The sequence below is a fragment of the Candoia aspera genome, chromosome 2 (genome assembly GCF_035149785.1).
Source record: "Candoia aspera isolate rCanAsp1 chromosome 2, rCanAsp1.hap2, whole genome shotgun sequence".
NCBI lineage: Eukaryota > Metazoa > Chordata > Lepidosauria > Squamata > Boidae > Candoia > Candoia aspera.
This window is the reverse complement of record NC_086154.1, coordinates 38704562-38724617: the sequence shown is the minus strand read 5'-3', so window position 1 is coordinate 38724617 and position 20056 is coordinate 38704562. Positions and strand designations below refer to the sequence as shown.

The 20056-nt window shown below is 39.0% G+C and overlaps 1 protein-coding gene across 1 annotated transcript in view; it reads left to right on the top strand.

The window, feature by feature from the left end:
- Positions 1 to 3788: 3788 nt before the first annotated feature.
- The window catches only part of SSUH2 (ssu-2 homolog), a 44443-nt gene continuing 28175 nt past the window's right edge, over positions 3789 to 20056 (top strand). Inside the window, exons 1-4 of the mRNA XM_063296421.1 lie at positions 3789 to 3870; positions 4756 to 4885; positions 5230 to 5290; positions 17589 to 17713. Coding sequence (XP_063152491.1) covers positions 3818 to 3870; positions 4756 to 4885; positions 5230 to 5290; positions 17589 to 17713 — 369 coding nt within the window. The 5' untranslated portion in view covers positions 3789 to 3817. The remainder of the gene's footprint in view (positions 3871 to 4755; positions 4886 to 5229; positions 5291 to 17588; positions 17714 to 20056) is intronic.

Genomic DNA, 20056 nt, shown 5'->3' with positions numbered 1-20056 from the left:
CAGGTTCTCAAAACATCCTTGCAGAAACATAGGGTTTGGGGAATTTAAAACAGTAATCTTTCAGTGCTAATATGAGGCAAGTCTAGTCCCTTCAAGTTCCTGATCTGCACTGCAGAGGGATTGTGCTTTTTGTCCTTTATATTGACAAAAGATTATGTGGAGTCCTTGGTGCTTTCTGAGCTTGGCTGTTTGCTTGCAGACATTTCATTACCCAACTAGGTAACATCATCAATTTGAGTGAGTATGGGGTTTGGTCCCTGTTTATATATGGTAGCATGCCCTGCCAGTTTTGGTGGAGGTGTGGTTTTCTCCTTGGTAGTTCCTTGATTAGGGTATCATTTAGGGGATGTGTTCTGGTCTTTATTTCCTTCTTAGCTTTTTGTTGTCTCTTTTGAATGGTGTGTAAATATGGTTTATTTCTATGAGTTTATTGATGGCTGATTTGTCCGAATGCCAAGCTTCTAGGAATTCCCTAGCATTTTTGGATTTAGCTTGGTCTAGGATGCTCCCAGTTTCCCAGTTGAAACTATGGTTGAGTTTGTCCATGTGTTATGAGATTATGGAGTTTTCATTGTGTCTTCTGACTGCTAGTTGGTGTTCATGGAAGCACTCTGCTAGTCTTCTTCCTGTCTGACCTACATAGTAGCTGTTAGAGTCCTTACACTGTATGTTGTAGATGACTCCTGTTGATAAAGAATCACGTTCCTTTATATGATAAAGGATGGTGGCCTCTACTGGACAAAAGTTAGGCTTGTTTAGTTTGGTATAACAATAACTGAAACTGAGGGTTACATATGCATTAACAGAATAGATTTCACAGATTCTCAGCCTAGAGATTAGGAAATGTATAACACCATCTAATCTAATCTAATCTAATCTAATCTAATCTAATCTAATCTAAACTAATCTAAACTAATCTAAATTCCACACACAAAGATAAATATGCTACTTTTCACCTTCCTTTCATCTTCCTAACTGTTTTTCTACCATATTACTACCCAGTGATATGCATATACTGGAAACCTGATCTGCCCATGAAACCCATTGTCTCCCCCTGAAGAAATACTGCTGCAATTCCCTGAGGAGGTCTTCGGTGCCATTCCCATCTGGCTTGTATTTCTGAAGCCAAATTGGCTGTGAATGAACAGGACAAACAGCTCTTCAGAAGACAGATTTTTACAACCATGGAGTGCTTTGCCAGCTATAGCTATTCCTGGACTAGACAGCAAAGACCCAGACAATGGGAAACTCATTCTCATTTATTATGATGCATTCTGTGTAGAACTACTTGTAAGTATAGCCTGGATAGTTAGATGATAGATAGAATAGAATAGAATAGAATAGAATAGAATAGAATAGAATAGAATAGAATAGAATAGAATAGAATAGAATACTTTATTGGCCAAGTATGATTGGACATACAAGGAATTTGACTTCGGTGGAAGAGCTCTCAATATATTTACATAACATCAAAAATACACAAGAGTAAAGCAATAATGTTATTTACTAAAACTATACAATCAAGAAAGAAAAAAAATGGAAGGAAATAATACTACGGCTATTAACTAACACACACTCATATTTAAAGGGAGAATTAAGGGACAATATACTGCATCGGTTGTCTAACATACGTTCACATCCAACAGAGCATTACCGGTCGCATCTTAGCAGTCATGTCTTACCATACATTGTCAATCATTATATCAGGCTACATTAATTAGGAGTTCAACAGAGCAATGGCACGAGGGAAACAACTGTTTCGATGTCCAGACGTTTTGACATACGGTACTCTGTAGCGCCGTCCTGATGGTAGAAGTTGAAACAGTTTATGTCCAGGATGCGAAGGGTCTGCAGATAGATAGATAGATAGATAGATAGATAGATAGATAGATAGATAGATAGATAGATAGATCTTATTAATTCTCGCATATCCTGATGGTACTGTGCCACCATACAAGGGCAGTGGTCACATGTATATCTTTTTATCTTCAATGCTACATTTTGTTGTATTTTGTATTATACTCTATATATTTTATGTTGTACCCTACCTGCAAATAATTTGCTTGATTGGCATCATATAAATAAATAAATAAATACTGTACTGAGGGTTTCTTCTCAATGCAGTGATAAAAATGAGGAGCACCTTTCAGTTCTATATAAACCAAATATTCTGAACATCTATATGTTTGAAAGACCTCATTGTCTTTCATAAACTCACTTCTAGTGGCATGCTCCATTCATTTCTCTTCTGCCTAGTTATGCTGGATTTTCCCTCTCTTTTCTATAGTTTAGGGCTAACAATGTTATTGCTAATAATCAAGATTGCCTCCATGCCTTCAAATGAAACCATAGACAGTCCTAATTAATTTTTAGGAGAAAAATGTATGCATTAATGAGAATGCAGAACATCTTGAACCAGTACCATACAGATGCTCCCTTAGTCATGGTTATCTCTAAAGATCTTTCACCTGAACTGTCCTATGATCTTTGTTGGCCAGTGATGTATAAAAAGCAGCATTTTTTAAAAAGTCAATCTCTTCTGGAAATAACCTCCAGATGACACAATCCAGTTTAAACTGAAAGATGTTTATAGAAAATGTAAAACAGTAACGAATAACAGGACACTAAATCATAATGTTCTTAATGCAATCTTTGCTCGTGAATTAGGATTCCTAGCTTTAAAAAAATTGGCAAATGAGTGCTCTTTCAAATATAGACTGGATTGTTCAGAGCAACACTATAACTGAGACAAAAATGTGTGCTCTATGAATAATCTGCAAATCACGCCCTGTGAAATGTTGGAGAAGAAAATGTTGGAATTATAATAATATAGGCTATTTTGCTTGTGAAACAGTTAGGACTTTAGTGGAAATCTGTCAAAAGTAGAGAATGCCACTATAGTCTATTTTAAGTATAGCTAATATATTTGTTTATAATATGACATCACTGGAATATAATAGAAATTAGTGGATTAAAGGAAGACTAGTGCCATATTGTTAGGTCCCTGCATCCTGAAGGAGTGCTATGCAATTGAAATTAATAGAATGGAAGTAGAATAATAAACTGGTAAATGTGCTTTAAAAATAACTAAAATTTTTTACTTGAGGCATCACCATCAGTCTTGTAAAGTGTAAAAGATCTTTGCTCAGTTCCACATTAAAATGATACCTATATCCTTCTGTGTAGATCTGTTTTTTGTAGCTTGGCTAGGATTAAAAGCAGAATATAGAAATAGCAGAAGGTATTACCTTATCCATAAGTTGTCCTATCCATGATAAAGTATTTGTATTAATTCTTGTAAAGGTTACTAACATTCTTTTTTGTATTCATCAATGTATGAGTTGCTATTAGCAAAAAAAAAAGAGAGGAAAAAATACTCTACCTAAAAATAGAGCTGTTTTCATGTGACTCTTGTGATTAATAGCACAGAGATATCTACCATGTTAATCTTCCTCAGGCACTTAGTTGGCAAATGCCATATAACAGAATATGAGCAACCAAGAGTCACAAATATGACATGGGCAGCTATACAAATAGAATGAATGAAGGAATGAAGGAATGAAGGAAGGATAAATATGATTCAGAGAGTACATAGACATATACATAGCAGCTGGTGAGAATACTCAAGCATCATAAATCGTCTGCAGAGGCAGCCACATGAGCACATGAAAGGTGTCTGATTGAACATGACATCAGTACTATGAATGGTTTTTCCTAGTTTTCATGTTGTTCCCATCATTGTATGTATTTATTCATATTATTCATTCCTCCTTGAACCCTCCACCCAGGCAGGAAAAAGTTGTTTCCACCTCCAGAGATGATGCAAAAGGTTAGCACACAGAGGAGCAACCCTGTGTTTCTAGAGTATAGGTAAGACATTTTTGTTTGCTTTTTATCGTGGGAAATTTCCTTGCCCTTGCCCTTGCAGTATAATGAGTTGCTTCCCTGCTCAATTTAGGAAAAGCTAAATTAAACCCACAGATTCAATGAGCTGCTGTCTCCAAGCAAGACAACACAAGATTGGGCCAAGTTAAAATCCTTGCCCTCATAGGAGTCTATCAGGTTCTACAACATAATTTCTTGACTATGCCATCCAGGCACCAGAGGGTAGAAAAGAATATAGATTCAAAGAACATTGAAAATCATTTGTCCTTTCATCTATATTATATGTATTGAAACTAAGTGGATATACTCTGGATGTAGAAATTCTGGGATACAAAACTTTCATGAAGAGGTCTTTGTTATTGCAGCCAACTCTGAACAAGAGTGTGAAAGTCTTGTTATTAATGAAGTGTGAAGTTTATTTAAAAAGCATGGCATTTATTAAAGAAACATGACAAAAAACGCTAGCCAATGTGATTCTTTGTAGTTGATAATGGTTCTGTACCATCTGAGCTGCAAGGCTTGGTAATCAGCTTCAACTTAGTGTCATGAGTACTGATGGTGAGCAGGAGGGGGCCCCTATCCAGGGGGAAAATGCATGCGTAGTACTGAGGAATTAAGCAGCCATTCAAAGAGACACAGATCAGACCCACTTTAACTTTTGGGGTTTATAAGTCTGGGTTTTCCCACGCTTCTTCAGTTTGTTAGGATTTTCTGTCTTTTGTAGCAGTAATAAACACTAGAGACCTACTCCTCATCTCAGCGTGATTCCTGACTGTTAGGACACTTAGTCTGATTAACTGGAGATGTCACAGACTGGATGCATCTATGCTTTAGAAATGAAAGTGTGCTTTCTGTCTTGTTAATCCCCAGGATCCCAAGAATGACAGATGACATGGCCAGGAGTGCACTGCTCAGCTTCGTGAATTCCAAGTGTTGCTATGGCAACAGAGCTGCAGGGGAGCTCCTCATTCAGGAACTGAAGCCACGGACATTTTACAGAGTGAGCGTCTTTGGACAGGTTACCAGTGGGTGCCAACTGAACAAAGCTAGGTGGGGTGGACATTAGTAGACTTGCGTAAGTGAGACTTCTGCAAGTGTTAGAAACTAGAAAAAGGTGATGTTTGTTCAGAAGTTGGACTGACTCTTGAAGCCCTATAGGGGTAAACAAAATGTTTCAGTGGCTTCCATAACATTTTATCAAAAACCTCTTTGACGATGGTAGATGGGTGATTCATGAGTGAGTTAAACTGATGTCTCAAAAGATCCAAAGTGGAAAAATAATTCTTTTTCTCAGACTAAGGATTCTAGAATCAGCATTTGATGACAAGATGTGTTTCTCCCCAGTATCGACTGGAAACCTTTAATGAAACAAGATCATGTGAATGGACATTTGAGCCTTTTACCAGTAAGTGTTTGAAGACATATTAGTTTTAATTCCAGATGAATCACTATAAAGAGTTCTTGGCAGAGAAGGGCCCAGTAATCAAATACAAACAACCTGTATACACCACTGGTAAACCATCATTTGTATTAAACTGAACCTACAAGTGTGTTTAGGACTCATAGTTTCCACATATGTACATATGTGTCACACATGGACAAATTTGATGTAACATTCCATACGTGTGACATTTGATACAAACCCCTGAAAATCCTAGCTTTCACATTAAAGGTAAAGGTAAAGGTTTCCCTTGACGTAAAGTCCAGTCGTGTCCGACTCTAGGGGGCGGTGCTCATCTCCGTTTCTAAGCCTTGGAGCCGGCGTTGTCATAGACACTTCCGGGTCATGTGGCCAGCATGACTCACGGAATGCCGTTACCTTCCCGCCAAAGCGGTACCAATTAATCTACTCACATTTGCATGTTTTCGAACTGCTTGGTGTGCAGGAGCTGGGACGAGCAACGGGAGCTCACCCCGCTGCGTGGTTTCGAACCGCCGACCTTCCGATCAACAGCTCAGCGGTTTAACCCGCAGCGCCACCGCGTCCCTTATAGCTTTCACATTAGGAAATAATTTATCATGAACACTTATGAGAGACAATATTCAGCCACACAAGGAGCTAATTCTCGGTAGCATCTGTCCATAAAATTAGAAAAAATGTATTCATAAAACAAAACCAAATCTCTAAATCTCCCATGAACAAATACCAAACAAATGATAAACATTCAGTGGAATTGAACAATGAATGTTTGAATCAAAGTAATTTACTCTGTGTACATAACAGATGTAATTCATTGCCACAGTGTTGTAATATTGTATGGAAGATATTTTGATTGTCCAGCTGCATGCTAAGAAACCTCTGATCTCTTCTAGTAAAAAAAAAGGCTGTTTCTACAAATCTCTCTCTCTCTCTCTCTCTCTCCCCCACACACACATGCCTACATATTGCTGAGAAAATTTTGACCCATGAGGGATTGTTTTTTAAAAAACAGCCATTTCTTTAATGGATCCTTCCCAGTAGTTTCAATGACTCAAAGAGATGCAACAGTGGGAATATGAGCTCTTGGTAGGATCATCCTACCTGGTATGGTGAAAAGTGGAAGGGTAATTCACAAATGAAGTAAGGACAGGTAGGGTTCTGCAGGCATGAGGGAAATCAATCCACCTAAGAGAACACATTTCAAAAACAAACCTGAAAGAAGGCACTGGCAAACCACTTTGGTTTTATTGACGAGAAACATGTTTGGATCTGGCTGTAACGTTTAGCTGAGTTTGGGTGCCAGATGATGAGAACCTCCCAGGACAGATGATACTCCTCTAGTTCCTGGGGAACAGCATCAGGCTTTCATGAGTAGATCTGGAGGGGATGACATGGTCAGAGCAAAGCCACAGGGAACTCTGGCTACTGATTGCGCAGTCCTGAAAGAGAAATTTCTTGTCTTACAAGGAGATATATATATATATATATATATATATATATATATATATATATATATATATATATATATATGGTACAAAGAACCAAGAAAAATATTAAGTTGTGAAAGTGGAAATGTTGTGTACTCAACTGCATATTTTAGGGAAAAGTGAACTTAGGGGAATTGGAATGAGCTATTATGGTATGTGCTCAGTAATAAGCCAATAAATGATAGGAACATTATTTATTAGAATTGGTGGATATCCAGGGAACATTAATATTTTACAGATTTATGCACTTACTAGAGACAAAGTGGTGGAAGACACTGAGATAAAAAAAAATCAAGATTTGATAAATGCAGCATTTGGAAAGGACAAAATACTACTAATGGGGTGATTAGAATACCTAAATGGAAAAACGGAGAAACCTGATGTTAGAAGAAGATTAAAGGAACTAGGTGTGCTGGCAAGAAATGACTTGAAGGCTATCTAGTGAGACTGTAAGGTCAATATAAGGAACAGATTCAGTGTGCTTACCTTAGGCAAAAGAGAACTCAAGGACCTGTGGAGAGAAATAATAGATTTTGTGAAAACAGAATGAGAAAAAAAATGTTCCCCTTTATTTCAAAGAGATCTAAGTTCCAAGTTTCAGAACAAATGATCAATATAGTCAAAGAAAGACAAAGGATAAAAGCTTTGGGCAACAGTAACAATGTATGATGACTGAATGTATATTTACAACATCAAATAACAAAGGACAAGGAACAATATCTTCGTTATGATTGTCAACAAATAGAGGAAAGCAAAGGAAAATTCACATCTAATCTAAGATTACTAAAGAATAATAATAGAAGACATCTTAACAGAAGCAAATTAGGTTAAAAGACTATATTGAATCTTTATATAGAATGAGAGAAATATTTGTAGAGAGAAAATATATCCAGGAACTGACTCCACTAGGTGGAGATATATGACCAGTAATAGATCAGCTGTCAAATAGTAAAATACCATGCACAAGTGAAATACCTGTTGTCAGCACCTGATCATTCGAGCATTCATGCAACCACAGTCAGGAGGCTGGGATTCCTTTAACTGTTTTAATGAAGCATAATGAATGGTACAGAAGGCAAGCTGCAAATAAAGATTTCCCACTCAAAGCTAACTTAAAAACTACATTCACTTAGTTAGTCCCCTTTCCCATGAAACCATGTCACTCCCCCTCCCATCCAGATGGTATTCCTGGCATATCTCAACCCTGCGTCCTTGATGTCCTCCATAGCCATAATAAACCACTTCACACTCCAACTTCACACCCCCTCCCATTCAGCAACACAGATTCCATTCCTTGGAGAAGGAAATGATGAGAGATGCTCTGATAAGGGGTTTTGTGAAACCTTTGATCGGGGGGATCTGACACCTGTTGAACTCTTTAAAACTGCAGGAGAAGAGACAGTTAATAACTGCCCCCAACAGTGCTTTGTCAACAAAATGTGTGCTCTAGAACAGGGTTCCTCAACCTTGGCAACTCCAAGCTGTGCGGACTTCAACTCCCAGCAAAACTGGCTGGGGAATTCTGGGAGTTGAAGTCTGCACAGTTTAGAGTTGCCAAGGTTGAGGAACTCTGCTCTAGAGATTAAAAAAAAAGATAAGTATATACAAGAGAATGTACAAATTATTAAGCCACTTACCTTTATTCCTCACACAATTAAAGTTTAGCTTAAGATCTTACAAGGAAGGATAGAGTTTTATGTGGAGAGGGAAATGAAAATGAACAGGCAGGTTTCAGAAACAGCAAAGGGATACATGTCCAGTTAGCTAATATAAGGTGGAGAATGGAGCGATCAAAAGAATATAGGACAATTTATCTTTGTTTTATTGACTACAAAGTATTTGATTGTGTAGCCAATGCCAGAACGTAGAATATACTAAGGCTAATGGGTGTGCCTGACTATTCCCTACATGCACAATAAGCTATTCTGAGAACTGACTTTGGTGAAACTCATGATTCAGAATGAGAAAAGCAATGAGATATAGATACATATTGTCCCCATATACATTTAATTTATAGAGCAAATGGCAGAATTAGAAGGGATAATCGCTGGAATCAAAACTGGAAGTTGAACCACTATTTGAGATACACTGTTGACATGATTTTGTTAGCTGAAAGTAAAGATTATTTAGAAGAACTCATTATGTAAGTAAAAGTGGAAAGTGAAAAATCTGAATTAATATTAAATATGAAGAAGCCAAAGCCAATTTCACCCAGCAGTGAAGGTGGTACTAAACTAAACTAAATAGATAGAAATGGACAGAATGATGGAGAAGCAAAGAAGTTATTAATCCTAGGAAAGAAAACAATGACAAGATCATGAAAAACAAAGATAGCTCTATAAACAGTTCTATCAGGACAGCTAAAGCATTTTTCAAGTAGTAATCTATGGTTGTTGAAAGCTAAATGCTGAAAAAGGTTAAAAGAAGGAAGATAGATGCCATCAAATTATGGACTGCAAGCGCGCTATGAACTGCAGGAACAACCAATCAGTCTCTCCTGTCCTAAGTCAAAATGGACTGTTCCCTTGAGGTGATGCTATGTATGCAGAAACTCATATCCTAAGCACATGTGGTGTGAGCAGATGATACATTAGAAAAACATGACTACGGTTGGCAAGATAAAAGGTGAATGGACAGGAACAAAAAGATCACAGGGATGTCCTGGAATTATCACTAGTGTTAGGCTGAGATGGCCAACATTTGTCTGTACAATTAGCTGAGGTCAGGCCAAATTTGACAGCATCTAATTAAGCCACTTGTCAACAGATTTTAAGTGTTTTGGTTTCAACTCCTCTGGTATTTAGAATAAATGCCATTAAAACAGACAACTGTCATACAACATAGCCTGGATAGATCTGTTCAAAGATAACATTTGTAGATGGGAAACTGTGTCCTTCAAATACTCATCTGGCCAAAGGTGAAGGGTGCTTCCAGTTCAACAACATCCGGAAGGCCACAGCAGTGTAATAGAATTTTCAATATTTCTTGACTCTATCTTGTTAAATGCATAATCAGGTTGTGGCTATGATACAGTAGAAATGGTGATACAATTTTCACCATCATACCATTATGCAAAGGAAGATCAAGGAACAGGACCCCTGATATGTGGGTTGATTGAACACTTTTAAAACTGGCAGTGCTCATTAATTACATCCAGAGGAGCTGTCTTTCTTTCTTTCTGAATTCTCCATTGTGTGCTGGTAAATGAGGTGGTGGCCAGGTTAGATGTAAGTCACAGCTAACACTTTTCACCAATCCAGGAAAGTAAGGGAAGAGTATGTCTTCTTTGAACAATAATCTTTGTAGAGATATGAGGAAGCATTTTCATCCCAGAATTTTAACTAACTAGAGTTAGTTGCTCCATTCGCATTCCCTCTGTTCTTATAATAGGAATCAGTTCTTTTTCTTTATTTAATCCTGAAGAACAATAGACAGAGCCAAAGTTGCAGCACCTCTACAATCTTAAGAGAAGAGACAAGGATATCCATATTGCCACATGCATAACCAGTGTTAGCTGTTAAGGTGGCCTGCCCTGAGTTCAAGGAAACTTGAGTTTCCAGTTCTCCTTTGGCCACTGTGTGACTTTGGGCTGGTCACCTTCTCTTAATTCAACCCACCTTCTCAAATGGTTGCTGTTGGTGTAAAAAAAATGAGGCAAGAGCATGCCTTCTGCCTTCAGCAGGATATAAATGCATGTATTTTGTTCATTTATATGCTACACACTTCCAGCCACAAGGCAGGGAAATGTTTAGATAGCAGGCCAGCCAGCCAAATAGAAAAAAAAAATGCATCTAAATATTAAAAACAAGAACTTGACTCCTGAAATCGATTATTAAATGTTAATGACATGTAAACATTTAACATAGTATAAACAATTTGTTTCTGTATATTATAGAATCATGGGGTTGGAAATAATCCTAGAGATCATTTAGTCCAGTCCCCTACCAACTGCAGGATCCACTAGAGCAGTGTTTCTCAACCTTGGCAACTTGAAGATGTGTCTCCTTGCTTGCTAGAGAATTCTGGGAATTGAAGTCCACACATCTTCAAGTTGTGAAGGTTGAAAAACACTGCACTAGAGCCTTTCTGACCAATGACCATCCCCACTCTGTTTGAAGACCTCTAGCAAAGGCAAAGTTACCATGCTGCAGCACTTCTGCGTTCTTTCAGATGCTAAAAATGGTCAGTGTGTGCTTGCGCCTTGAGTCAATAGAAAAAATATTCTTAGGTACTTTAGGGGAGGAAAAACAAGGCCTTTCTATCAACTTACTCTTGGCATAACACAAAAGGACCCTGAACATCTTACATATACAGACTTGCTTGAACTGATAGTTTTGTTAATGTGAAGTGGAATAGTTTTTCCAGAAAAGTAATAGCCTCTTGCTAAAGGGATTGGCATGACCTATAAGCCTTTCTCTTCAGCAAAGGATTGTTACCTTGTCGTGGTGCTGGAGCTTGAGCACCTCAATGATGCCATGAGCTAAACCGTGAAGGGCCACCCAAGATGGGAAGGTCATGACAGAGAGGTCAGACTAAATGCGATCCCTGGGGAAGGTAATGGCAACCCACCCCAGTATTCTTGCCATGAAAACTAAATGGATCAGTACAACCAGAGATATGTCGGTATACCATCGGAAGATGAGACCCCCAGGTTGGAAGATGGTCAAAATGCTACTGGGGAGGAACAGAGGATGAGTTCAACTAGCCCCAGACGTGATGACGCAGCTAGCTCAAAGCCGAAAGGACGGCTACCGGCCGACGGTACTGGTGGTGAACGGCGAATCCGATGTTCTAAGGATCAACACACCATTGGAACCTGGAATGTAAGATCTATGAGCCAGGGCAAATTGGATGTGGTTATTGGTGAGATGTCAAGATTCAAGGTAGACATTTTGGGCGTCAGTGAACTGAAATGGACTGGAATGGGCCACTTCACATCAAATGACCACCAGATCTACTACTGTGGACAAGAGGACCACAGAAGAAATGGAGTAGCCTTCATAATTAATAGTAAAGTGGCTAAAGCAGTGCTTGGATACAATTCAAAAAACGACAGAATGATCTCAATTTGAATTCAGGGCGAGCCATCTAACATCACAGTGATCCAAATATATGCCCCAAGCACAGATGCTGAAGAAGCTGAAGTAGAGCAGTTCTATGAGGATCTGCAGCAACTACTGGACAATACACCTGAAAGTGATGTTATTTTCATCAAAGGAAACTGGAATGCTAAGGTGGGCAGTCAAATGACACCTAGAATTACAGGTAAGCATGGCCTGGGAGAACAAAATGAAGCAGGACATAGGCTGATAGAATTTTGCCAAGACAACTCACTCTGCATAACAAACACTCTCTTGCAACAACCTAAGAGATGGCTTTAGACATGGACTTCACCAGATGAACAACACCGAAATCAGATTGACTACATCCTTTGCAGCCAAAGGTGGCGGACATCTATACAGTCGGTAAAAACAAGACCTGGAGCTGACTGTAGTTCGGATCATGAACTTCTTCTTGCATAATTTAGGATCAGACTAAAGAGATTAGGGAAGACCCACAGATCAGCTAGATATGAGCTCACTGATATTCCTAAGGAATATGTAGTGGAGGTGAAGAATAGATTTAAGGGACTGGACTTAGTAGATAGGGTCCTGGAAGAACTATGGACAGAAGTGTGCAACATTGTTCAGGAGGCGGCAACAAACTACATCCCAAAGAAAGAGAAAACCAAGAAGGCAAAATGGCTGTCTGCTGAGACACTAGAAGTAGCCCAAGAAAGAAGGAAAGCAAAAGGCAACAGCGATAAGGGGAGATATGCCCAATTAAATGCAAAATTCCAGATGTTAGCCAGAAGAGACAAAGAATTATTTTTAAACAAGCAATGCACAGAAGTGGAAGAAGACAATAGAATAGGAAGGACAAGAGACCTCTTCCAGAAAATTAGAAACATCGGAGGTAAATTCCAGGCAAAATGGGTATGATCAAAAACAAAGATGGCAAGGACCTAACAGAAGAAGAAGAGATCAAGAAAAGGTGGCAAGAATATACAGAAGACCTGTATAGGAAAGATAACAATATCGGGGATAGCTTTGATGGTGTGGTCAGTGAGCTAGAGCCAGACATCCTGAAGAGTGAGGTTGAATGGGCCTTAAGAAGCATTGCTAATAACAAGGCACAGGAGATGACAGCATCCCAGCTGAACTGTTCAAAATCTTGCAAGATGATGCTGTCAAGGTAATGCATGCTATATGCCAGCAAATTTGGAAAACACAAGAATGGCCATCAGATTGGAAACAATCGACTTATATCCCCATACCAAAAAAGGGAAACACTAAAGAATGTTCAAACTATCGAACAGTGGCACTCATTTCACATGCCAGTAAGGTAATGCTCAAGATCCTGCAAGGTAGACTTCAGCAATTCATGGAGCGAGACTTACCAGATGTACAAGCTGGGTTTAGAAAAAGCACTAGAGACCAAATTGCCAATATCCGCTGGATAATGGAAAAAGCCAGGGAGTTTCAGAAAAACATCTATTTCTGTTTTATTGACTATTCTAAAGCCTTTGACTGTGTGGACCATAACAAATTGTGGCAAATTCTTAATGGTATGGGGATACCAAATCATCTTGTATGCCTCCTGAGGAATCTGTATAATGACCAAGTAGCAATGGTAAGAACAGACCATGGAAGAATGGACTGGTTTTAGATTGGGAAAGGAGTACGGCAGGGCTGTATACTCTCACCCTACCTATTCAACTTGTATGCAGAATACATCAAGCAATGTGCTGGGCTTGAGGAATCCAAGGCTGGGGATTAAATCACTGGAAGAAACATGAACAATCTCAGATATGCAGATGATACCACTTTGATGGCTGAAAGCGAAGAGGAACTGAGGAGCCTTATGATGAAGGTGAAAGAAGAAAGTGCAAAAGCTGGCTTGAAGCTAAACCTCAAAAAGATTATGGCAACCAGCTTGATTGATAACTGGCAAATAGAGGGAGAAAATGTAGAAGCAGTGAAAGACTTTGTATTCCTAGGTGCAAAGATTACTGCAGATGCTTACTGCAGTCAGGAAATCAGAAGACACTTAATCCTTGGGAGAAGAGCAATGACAAATCTCGATAAAATAGTTAAGAGCAGAAACATCACACTGACAACAAAGGTCCGCATCGTTAAAGCAATGGTGTTCCCCGTAGGAACATATGGCTGCGAGAGCTGGACCATAAGGAAGGCTGAGAGAAGGAAGATAGATGCTTTTGTACTGTAGTGTTGGAGGAAAATTCTGAGAGTGCCTTGGACTGCAAGAAGATCAAACCAGTCCATACTCCAGGAAAAAAAAGCCAGACTGCTCACTTGAGGGAATGATGTTAAAGGCAAAACTGAAATACTTTGGCCACATAATGAGAAGACAGGACACCCTGGAGAAGATGATGATGCTATGGAAAGTGGAAGGGAAAAGGAAGAGGGGCTGACCAAGGGCAAGATGGATGAATGATATTCTAGAGGTGACAAATTTGTCTTTGGGGGAGCTGGGAGTGGTGACGACCAACAGGAAGTTCTGGCGTGGGCTGGTCCATGAAGTCACAAAGAGTCGGAAGCGACTAAACGAATAAACAACAAACATAAGCCTTTCTAATAGAGTTCAGAGATTTTGTGCTAACTATTTAGAAACAAAACAGGGAAATCCCTAGGCAGACCAGGTTTTCTCATATTCAGGGAGATTAAAAAATGCAGAAGAACATTCCCTTTAAACATTGTCCCTCAAAAAGGAGCAAAACATGAATAAATGATAGACAAGCATATGTGGTCTCCATATGGGCTCTCCTTCAGAATTTGAATTTTGGCAGAATCCCCCTTCTTGAGATTCAGGGAATCTCTCTCACCCTGAAACAAAGGAGTCTTTTCCCAGCTATCTCGTATGAATCCTGGAGAAGGAGATGGAAGGCAGATCTACTTTTTCTGCTTGGGCCATTCACTGCTCCTTCAGTATATGAATGGATGGTGTAATCTTCTACCTACTTCCAGCCCATCCAGCCCATTCCAGCTCCCAATGAATGAATCTTGGATCCCTATGTTCTCCCTGGCCAGCAGCTGCTTTTTAAAATTATTAAATTGCAGTTGATCCAACAATGGTCTTTTAAGTCAATGGACTGTCCTTGCCCTATGTTTTCCCACCCCCTTTAGAAGCTCATTAATCCATTCAGCTCTTACATCTCCCAGTGAGTTTCTGGTCTGGTAATTGATGCATGTTCTCCTTGCTTTCCCACTCTTTCCCACAGTACTACAAAGCTTCCCTTCCCTTTTTCTTTTTTCTTTTTTAAATCTTTAAGTAGCAGCCTGGACATATTGGAATGAAGCTACAAAGTTTCATCGAATGCTACTTTGCTTCTATGAAGTGAAGGTATCAGGTCTTCCTTGCTACCAAGTTTTAATGGACCTATAGAGCAACAGAAAAAACAAGCAAGCAACATGTGGAAGCATCCACATGTCCAAACATCCAGGAAAGCAAAGAAAAAGAATGGGGCTAGGGAGGAGGGAATTATCTCTAAAAGGAAAAGGCAGGCACTATAAGCACTGCCAGTCAATAAGGCTTGTTGTCCCTCCCACAATAGAAAGAGGAAGAAACAGAAAATGACCAAACAGGGCCATTTTCTTCTGTTCCTCAGGTATCACCTGCAGGCAAAATTTCATCCTCTTCCCCTCTTACTTTTCTCTCACAAGTGAGTTGGTGTTTTTTTTTTTTAAATTAAAACTGGTTGTTTTCTATATAAAAAAACAGGTTGTTTTTCCTATCTTTCTAGAAAAGTGAACTAGAAACACAACAAAAATAGTTTTTAAAATGATTAAAATGAGGAGGGAAAAAGAAAACATCAACAGAAAAGAAATTCACACCTACAACACTTGGGAGCATTAAAACACAGTTATGCAATTATGGATGTGATTTTAAGAAGAAATTAAACTTGTTAAACTTCTCCATTCAGTAGTTCTATCCTGAACAATTCTGTAGCTGAACATAATCTTTTAGAAAATATTCTAATATTAGAGCTAAAAATGGAGTGAAAAATCAAATGAAAAACTGAATAAAACAATTCTTAATGGGAGAGTTCTTCAAGACTGTTCGTTATTGTGTTATTTTTGCAGCCAATACAATTTCCCACTGTAAAATGCCATTGATCCAAAGAAAATATTGCAGTATTTTCCAGTCATAAATCTGGGAGCTAACAGAAAAAAAACAAAAACTGATTCAGTCTCTTCTGTTGCACTGATTTATAAGTTTGGAGAAACATGGAAATCATACCTGTAGGAAGATTAATTACTAAAGTTTGTTCAGTACTTTTTTCCAGTTTCCTTAAAACGCTTTAACCCAAATGAATATCTAAAAGGGCTAGGAGAGGCTGAAATATGTATCAGTTTGCTTGTAACTCCTGCAATACAATCAAGAAAAGTTTTGATCAATAAAATGTAATTTTGTGCAGTATAGTGCAATCTATGAATTATTTTTATGGCCAATTCAAGATGACTCACTGAAATGGATGTGGAGAGAATTTTATGCCATAACGACTTCCCAGCTGATTCATCAAATTCAGATCACAAATTCTTTTCCTATCTTTTAAAAAGGCTTTCAAGAAAGCCTGTCAATATCTGATATAAAAATTTAATATAATATTGGAGTGGTTCCCTTGATTCTAAACGAAGTGGGAATATACTGTTTGTGAAATATTTTTAATGGTTGTAATTGATGTGATGCAATAAAAAGAAATGGTTTAACTCGCAGCCTTTGAATCCAGGTTGGAACTTGTGATGAATTCTTTGTGAAATATTTTCCACAGAGACAGATTTTCCATCTGTAATCAATCTCTGACTCTACCTGTTATCAGAAATCTTGTTCTCTCTCTCTGATCTATATCTGTAAGAAAAGATATAAACAGCACAGAAATGAGGGGATTTATCCACTCTTTTGTTTCTGCCTTTATTTCTCTCTTTCTTCTTCTCTTCAGTGGCTGATGGCAACAGCCTGGCAAGTAATTGGGAAGTGGGAAAAGGAGAAAGCAATATAAATGACAGCTGGCACAAATCATTTTGCTGCCTGAGACAGAGCAACAAATGAACCTTCCCCCTTCCCTCCTAGTCAACATGTGTTGTACTCAAAGACAGGAAAATTCCAGGCACGCTTTTCTGACAATCACTAACAATAAATATATACCCAGACTTTAAGCCTAATAGTCCCCCGCTTAGGGGTGTGTGTGTGTGTGCCTTTGAGTCAGTCTTGACTCCTGGCGACTGGCTAGACAAGTCCCTGCAGTTTTCTTGGCAAGATTTCAGAAGTGGTTTGCCATTGCCTGCTTCCTGGGGCTGAGAGAGTGACTGGCCCAAGGTCACCCAGCTGGCTTTGTGCCTAAGGCAGGACTAGAACTCCCGGTCTCCCAGTTTCTAGTCTGGTGTCTTAACCACTACACCAAGCTGGCTCCCTAATAGTCCCATATCCAGGCTAAAATGACGTAAGCCGGCTGAATAGATTGCAAGATTCTATTATCTGTACTCTCAACACAATAAAAGTATTTTAATGCATTATTAAAAGAATGTAATGATGTATTAAAATAAATGCAGTTCTATGGATCAGCCACAATGGATATGAAACTTGATAGGAATGTCTGATCGGAATAAAAATAATTCAAAGATACACTTCTAAAATGTTAGTTTAATTGATTGCAATGGATTTAAATGTACTTAATCTTACATTGGATTATAGCCTCCATACAGTAAAGATAGCATCTATCTGTTTTATCTTATCAGATGCTTCGGTAGACGGTCCACAAAATGGCGTATCTCCTCGACCTTGGGATATTAAAGTCCAAGTTCCACAGATGTTTCAGGAAGACACAAAAAAGTTTCGTGTTCCCCATTCTTCTTTACTCAAGGTAATCAAAACAACATGGCAAAACAAAACATCCCCCCCCCCGTTTGTTAAGAGCAAATGTTGACTAATGCCAAGGAGATTTAAACTAGTTGCAAATGTGACACAAGTAATGAAACACTGGTTAACCTTCTTGCCTCTTGCCTTTAAAACAGTGATGGAAAAGTGTATGTTGTAGCTGGATGTCATTCAGTAACATTAATGTGAAGCAGAATCCTTGGCCCTAGCCTCAAATCCTGCCCATAACCAAACATGCCATTGCAGAAGGCCACTGGGTAAAATGACCCTTTTTTCATGAGGAAAGTTCTTTGGTGGAGTGAAAAGAAGGGAGCCATCACTTTTCACCTTCATTATGAGGAAAAGGACTTCCCTCTTTTCCTCCTCCTCAATGGAGAAAATCAGTACCCTGGTCTAAGGCATTGGATTTTCCTGAGGGGGCTAAGCTTTGGGCAGGGTTTTACAGAAGGAAAGTCCTGCCCGTTGATGTAATCTGCGTCCTGGGAAGCCATCAGGTCCTTCAACAGGAAGAGTTCCCTATCCCTCTGGTAAGCTCTGCCTTCTATCTGGGATATTTTGCATTCCCTCCCACTCTTTCCTCTAGATCACTAGAAAATCAGTGCTGCTCAGTGTTGAGTCATTTGCTAAGCATTCCATTTTGTTCTCACACATGCTTTACTCCATCATAAACTGCTCCTACAGCTCTAAGAGTCCATCCTTCAACTGCTTATTTGTGCAAAACACTCCATAGCTCAAACCTATTCACTTTACAGGCTGTCCTTGGTTTATGACAGCAATAGGAACTGAAATTGCCATTGCTAAGTGATGCAGTCTTAAAGCGTGATGTCATGTGACTGTGCTCCTTAGCAATGGCAGTTCCAGTAGTCCTAGTTGTCATTATTAGGCGAGGACTGTGCGGGTCGTTAAGCGAGGACCTCACATGACCGTGACTTCTGACTTCGTGCTGACTTCCCTGTTGACTTTGCATGTGAAATCGCAATTACACGATCATGACTTGCCTTGATGGCTGGAACTCTGAGGACTGGTCACAACTACCACTCTTTCAGCACCATTGTAAGTTTGAATGGTTGCTGAACAAGTGATTGTTGAACAAGGACCATCTGTATTACACACTTCCTCTAAATCAACAAAAGTGACCACCTAGAGAACAAAAAGTCCCTCCTTGGGAGGGAGATGGGTGGTGATAAAGTTTGATAAATAAATAAATAAAAATCTGGATTATATAACTGCCCAGCATAAAGCCACCTTGTACTTTTAACACTTTACTAATTGCCACCTCTCATGTACTTTCAGTCAGAATTCTGCCAAATACCTTCTTAGGAACAATTAACAAACTAATTGGGCTGTGGCGTTTGTATTCATTCTTGCTACCTTTCCCTTTGTATAGGGGTATAAAATTGGCGTTCTTCCAATTGTCAGGCAGAAAAAGTTTTCTCACACAAACATTAAATGTCAGCTCCATTCAATAAACAAACCACAAGCATATTTTAACATTTCTCCCATTGCTTACCATTTCTCAACATTCTCACCCATTTATGACTTCTCACCCATTTCGATCATTTTTTCTTGAGTACTAATATTTACAGCATTAGTTTCAGTTCCAATCTTTTATAAATCATGATAATTTCCATACCAATATTTAAAATGCTCTTTCCAGCAATCCCTCATTTCTGTTTCACCCTAAATCATTTAAAATTTTTATTTTTAATTCCATTCACTCTGCTGGGGGCTCCCAATTCACCCATTTTCAACACATTTTTTGTTTTCTTCACAATCACTGTTTTCTCTGCCTTGTTTAATCTTAACCATTCTTTGTTCCCTTTAGCACTCTATAACATAATAATTTTCACTGTTTTCTAAGCAGATTTCACTTCTTCTTACCTTGCACTCATATTCATTCTGTTGGGAGAGTAATCTATCTTCTATTACTTTTTCATGCAGGACTGGTATGTTCTCTTCCTGTATCCCTCCACATTCACTCTAGTTCCTTTATCTTCTTTCTTCTTCCTTGTCCATTTCCCCCCAGACCCATTCTACCAAAATAAACTATTCCACATTCAGAAACTCTCACTGCTCTTGTTGTTGTTTATTCGTTTAGTCGCTTCCGACTCTTCGTGACTTCGTGGACCAGCCCACGCCAGAGCTTCCTGTCGGTTGTCAACACCCCCAGCTCCCCCAGGGACGAGTCCGTCACCTCTAGAATATCATCCATCCATCTTGCCCTTGGTCGGCCCCTCTTCCTTTTGCCCTCCACTCTCCCTAGCATCAGCATCTCCTCCAGGGGGTCCTGCCTTCTCATTATGTGGCCAAAGTATTTCAGTTTTGCCTT